Source organism: Bombyx mori, chromosome 6 (assembly GCF_030269925.1).
Source record: "Bombyx mori chromosome 6, ASM3026992v2".
NCBI lineage: Eukaryota > Metazoa > Arthropoda > Insecta > Lepidoptera > Bombycidae > Bombyx > Bombyx mori.
In genome coordinates, this window is record NC_085112.1 from 16,086,969 (window position 1) to 16,093,255 (window position 6,287).

The 6,287-nt window shown below is 35.6% G+C and overlaps 1 protein-coding gene across 2 annotated transcripts in view; it reads right to left on the reverse strand.

The window, feature by feature from the left end:
* LOC101744031 (cadherin-89D) overlaps positions 1–6,287 on the reverse strand; it is a 76,618-nt gene that overhangs the window by 66,471 nt on the left and 3,860 nt on the right. For both annotated transcript variants that reach the window (XM_062669178.1, XM_062669179.1), the window contains one exon: positions 2,341–2,510. In XM_062669178.1, coding sequence (XP_062525162.1) covers positions 2,341–2,401 — 61 coding nt within the window. In that variant the 5' untranslated portion in view covers positions 2,402–2,510. Of the gene's footprint in view, positions 1–2,340; positions 2,511–6,287 lie in introns of those variants that run through there.

Here is a 6,287-nt window from a genome sequence, read left to right on the forward strand (position 1 = left end):
AAATGCATTAATTACAAACTTTGTAGAGTTTGTGAAGTAACACATAGAAAAGACTTCAACGCGTTATACTTCATAATTTTTAAGTTTAAACTGGCAATAATTTGGATTTTGACGCCAGGAACTACGCTTGTTGTAGACGGAAACATAGATAGTTGTTAATTGCTGAAATCAAAAAAACGATTGACAGTGCTGATACGCACTATTATAAGTCGTTTTTGTACATAATAAAAGTTGTTAGTACAAGTATTATTTTTATTGTTAAGACAACGTGTCCCAAGAAGAATAGTATTTCGCAATTACAGGCACTGTCATTGCAGGCAAGCAATTAAGTGACCCGCTTGATAGTAAATAGCTATTATCGCCCAAGGACCTTTACAACGTCAGGGAAAACCTAAGCCGCTGCGGACTGCTATATCAAAATAGAAAAATATACAGTATTTAAAAGAAAAAAAACCATGTCATATCTTAATATGAGTCGTAAAAAGATAATTCCCACAATTAAGCATGCAGTAATGTTATTACAGTACATAAAGTACGTGAACCGGCTTATTACCCGTGTAATAACTGTTTTATTAACCGAAACACGAGTCAAAGGTTTTCAGCATACATTCTCATAACTTTCACTGAACTTTAAGTAAAGTGGTTTGCTTATGTTGTTTGTGCTGCAGATGATTGAGAGGATGTGGCGATCCGATCATCGTTCTCGTCGAACCTGTCGCTTGCGATGAAGGGCTCGGCGAGTAAATTAACCCACAGACAAAGCCCACTGAGTTTCTCGCCGGATCTTCTCAGTGGATTGGGATTCCGATCCAGTGGTAGATTCTGTGAAGCACTGCTCTTACTAGGGTTAGTATTAGCAATGTCGTCAGGCGTGAGCCCCATGAGCTCACCTACTTGTTAAGTTACACTGACATAGCCTCTTAAGGTTATCAGCTGAGGTAGGAAAAATGGGGTTTTCGGGATACTCATGAGCTAGCACCATCAGTATACTTCCTTTTGTTACGAGGCAGTCCAGTTTGATAAGACTGCTGAGTATTTTTGTGTGTTTCAGACCTATATTTCCATATGGCAATGTTACGGCACTTACGGTAAGTGGTAGGGCGGGTGCTTTCCTAAACCCCACCACAAGCCACTACAGGATAACACATGCAAAAGCATAGACGAAGGATCATTTTTTAGTTATATACTTGAATGAAATGTTGTTTTTGTTGTTATGCGATCTATTTCAAACGTGTAACATATAGTTTATGAAACATCACGAGCGTGTTCAACATCACACAGCAGTTACATATTTATCTCGAGTTCATCTCGATTCTAGTAACGGCGCATATTACATTTTCTTGGTTACTTGTTTTGTTTAACATATTGCGTGGAGCTTATAACCGACTTCATAAAGCGAGTTACTTAGTTTGATCCATATTTTTATATTTACGACATCAAAAAAAAAAAAAATTTAATTTACTAAACTTTTAGAATTCCTTTTTGGTGATAAGTGACAGCAAGATCAAGGGACATTACGATGAAATGCACTTATTTCACATCGTATATATCAGTGCTTCAAAATTCTGACTAATCATATCTTCCATTTAAAATTAGGACTATTCATAATTCTGTATACCTATATAATAGTACGCTACAAATAAGATATAAATTCATCGCGTATCGAGTGCATGTGATACCAACAATATAATAACAGTAAGTCGTCGTGGCCTAAAGGATAAGACGTCCGGTGCATTCGTATGTAGGAATGCACCGGTGTTCGAATCCCGCTGGCGGGTACCAACCAAATTTTCTAATGAAATACGTACTCAACAAATTGTTCACGATTGGCTTCCACGGTGAAGGAATAACATCGTGTAATAAAAATCAAACCCGCAAAATTATAATTTGCGTAATCACTGGTGGTAGGACCTCTTGGGAGTCTGCACGGGTAGATACCACCACCCCGCCTATTTCCGCCGTGAAGCAGTAATGCGTTTCGGTTCGAAGGGTGGGGTAGCCGTTTTAACTGTACTTGAGACCGTAGAACTTGTATCTCAAGGCGGGTGACACATTCACGTCGTAGATGTCTATGGGCTCCAGTAACCACTTAACACCAGGTGAGCTGTGAGCTCGTCCACACATCTAAGCAAAAAAAAAAAAAAGTCGTGAGATCATTTGAAATTGGGCTCAGATTTATTGAAATGCATTAAAAATTACAAGATTGTCAACATAATAATGGTAAGTCATATTCCAATTTTAAACCCATCTAGTCTTCTGGTCTCTACGGACATAGAGCTCGAAGAGTACAAAAAAGTAAAAAAATAATTCTTCTGGACCATGAGGTCATTGAACACTCACCCAAGACATGCCTCGCGGCGACGCTCGCCAGCAGCACCCACAATATTTTGAACACAAACATTGTCTGACACTTTAACACTAACTCACTTGCACGTGCGACACTTTTGCATTTTGTCACTATTTCGTCTCATTCACTCGTGTAATCTACTCGGATGTAGCCTCACGAATATCTGGAACAAAGGAGCGTATTAAGTTTTTAAATTATAGTCAATGGATTTTCGCTTCTGATGATGGAAAGATCTATATGCATTGTCAGGACATATACGGTACGGGTTAGGATGTCTTATGAGCCCGCACCACTGGCCTGCCTATTTCTGCCCTGACGCAGTAATGCGTTTCGGTTCGAAGGGCGGAGCAGCCGTTGTAACTATAGTGAGACCTTAGAATTTATATCTCAAGGTGGGTGGCGCATTTACGTTGTAGATGTCTATGGGCTCCAGCAACCACTTAACACCAGGTGCACTGTGGATTCTTTCACACATCTAAGGAAAAAAAATACATATAAACTTATGAATATCATTAAGTAATTTGGAACAGTAGCTACGTGTAATGACATCAGTTATTTATTTGTAGGTTTTACATATTAGAAGGTGGGTTTTTTGCAATTCAAGCAATTGTGTTATATTATCGTTGTCCTACTCTTCACTTATTTGAGTACGTGCAACATAAATAAAGACAATTAAATTCAAATTTGGATCTGTATTGCATGGACCCGATTAGCAACTCGATAACGCCTCTTCAATAATATGTCTTGGTTTGGGAACTTTTTGACATGTGCTCACAAGGCAACGTGCTGGAGTTATTATTTATCAACAAACGTACTAATACACAGAACATCACTAACTAATGTACTACACATAAATCACGAGGAAAGGTCACAGATTAGTTATACAATAGAAGTGATAGTGTGTCATGATTCTGATCACAGGAAGTTTTTCGAATACGGTTTTATTGTATTGATTTTAAATGTCAACACGTTCTATTATTGACTAGCTTTTGTCTGTAGATTTACTTGTACATATATTTTAAAGTAGTTCTTAACCATAGCTCTTGTGTGTTTTTCGACGCGAATTTTGTGAGTGGATGTAACAGAAAAAAGTTGATAAAAAAACTTTTTATGTTTCCTAGAAAATATTTTTAACAAATGCTCCAAATACTACAAAATAAATATAAAAATGCTTCGATCATCAATAGTAACTGTTGATCGAAGTAAAAATGAATTGCTGTTCGTTAGTCTCGCTAAAACTCGAGAAAGGCTGGACCGATTTTATTTGGTCTTAAAATATTTGTAGAAGTCCAGAGGTTTAAAAGGTAGATAAATATAAAAATGGTAGGAATGAAACAAAAATAACATTTTTTTTCTTTGTTTTGATTTCTTTTTCCTTTCGTTTCATTTTGTTTGTTTTAAGTTTATTTTATACAAAAGCTTAGGTCTGTTTATGTATATACTGAGGCACTACGAAGTCTGCCGGGTCAGATAGTATAAAATAAATTGTATGACTTCAAGTGAAAACCGGTCACAGTCCGTTATGACTATCGCTGACGATTGTTTTTAAGAAGCAACGCGCGTGTCATCTGTAGAACTTTGATGGTACTACGACGGAAATATTTCCTGGAATATCAAAAATAACTGTACCAAGTTTCCTTAAAGTTCGGATGAGTTCTTTCGGAACTTATTAAGAACAATGATCCATACAGACATTCATTTATTACAAATAGGTTTCGATAGTAATGAGACACGCATATATTTTCGATAGATAAATTAGCTTTTTCCATCACATCAACTATATCTTTGTAAAAAATCAAATATGTTAAGTTATTGTAGCGTGAAAAGATTAAGCGTGTTTGTATCAATTATATATTGGTATAATGCTTTAATATAATAAATCAACAATTAAATTACAATCGGTAATATCCACCACCGTATGTGAAGTTAACAATTAGTCTAAAAAATCTAAATTGTATCTATTTAAGATGTATCTTCTAGACATACGAACATAATTTAAAATCATCTTTATAGCTCGTTATGTAACCTAAGTTTCTTTTCGAACTATGTTTCATTCGATGTTTAGTGTTTATTCCAAATTAGTAAATGACCTAGGTTAATAGGTTACGTTGCTTAAATTCCGCAATTGAGGAAGACTTAAAATAAAGATTTAAATCAGATTTCATATTGTTATGATATCGCGATAGCGTAGTTATGTAATTATCTTACGTAATTGTGTTAATATTGACAATTTCATTTTACGATTTGTCATCGGGCAGAGCGTCGTGGCCGGGCGATACCTCATCGATATAAATGGATTCGGTTCTGGAACAGCTGAATTCTTGGAAGTCAAAACCTTTGTCAATGTAGAGCGTAGCTCTAATATCATAGATAATACACAGAAATTAGTTATAGGTAAGCAACTCAAGCACTCAGCAAAAATGTTTACGGGCGTTGGCCACTAGATGGCTTCGCTACGATTAGTTTCTCATTGCTCCTGTAAATGGCAGTAACATATTACCTATCCTATATGTTATTTTTAATGAAGGATTTTGTAAATTTTCATAAACCACAAATTAATAAAATTTAATCACTTTGTCTATAACAAATAAAGACTTGTATGATTTATTATTTTTTGTTTTTTGTTTTTAGATATACAATAAATAAAAGCCTTAACTTTTACAACATATAAGTTTAGGGGCATCCGCTACAAGATGTCGCTAGTTTTCATACAATTTGTCTTAAAGTATCGCAGTTTCAGGGCCCTGTCTAATACTACATGTACAGGTGACATGCAGCATTAGAGAGTAAACTGTTATTAAAGTACTAAAGTATTTTTTATTAAAGGAAGGAATTAAACTAAATTAACTTATTAAGAATTAAACTTAATTTACTAGATTTACTAAAATTATCAAGTCATATTATTGTAGTCAGTACCCGTGGAAACAAACTAATATTTCGATTTGTGTAACCGGTCTTAATGCAGTTCATCGTTGCCATCAATTGTTGGACACAAGTGGAACGCTTGTGCATTTAGTGTTGCTATGAATTTGAACGTCACGTAGATAACGACTTTATTTTTAATTTATACATTTTTTATGTCTTTCATTAATCCCGTTTCTTCTCGTGGTGATGGCAGCTGTGGCATCTATCGACACCAGGAATGGCTTGAGATAAGATTATGATTTTCAAAAATATAAGCGTGTCTAAGTTAGTCTAAGTCTAGTCCAACTTGTTCGTGTTGTCACTACACTAGAGTTGAAATCCCATAGACAAGCAGAAATACACAGAATGTTGGTATCTATCATTCAACCCCATAATAACGCCCTATATAGCTTATAGGGTAAAACACAGATAGATGCCACAGCGGGATAGATGCCTCATATTCTAAAAACCTAACTTCCCGCACTCATGACAAAAAATTTATTGAATAAGCAGGAACCACAGTTACCCTGTATCATGTACCATTTGACATAAGCTTATTGTTATAGAACGAAAACAATAAGTCTCTATAGAAACCGTAACGGCCCGAAGACAGCCCGTTACACGGTAATCGGTTACAGTTCATTGATAGTATTAATTGCCGAACCACACGTGAGCGATGTACTCGTGTTGTTATGAACTACATATTAAATTTTGAAGTTACCTTTTTATCGGCAAGATGCTTGCTTGCTGCTAGAGATTTTCGGGGCGCACAGATTGGTGTGAATGCGGAAGTATGTTTAATAAAGTCTAGTCATATCGTATTAAGAGTACCTAAATAGATCGTCCGATTATAATACTTTAGAGCAGAAACAGACAGAGCCCTGTCGTATCTATATTTCTCATATTATTATACTTTACACTGATACAACCTTTTGCTTACAAATAGTTTATATATTCATACCCTTGCAGTGACTGTATGAAAGATAAGTCCTATGTTGCGATGTACAGGTTTAGCAGCATTTTTGATAGGTGACTA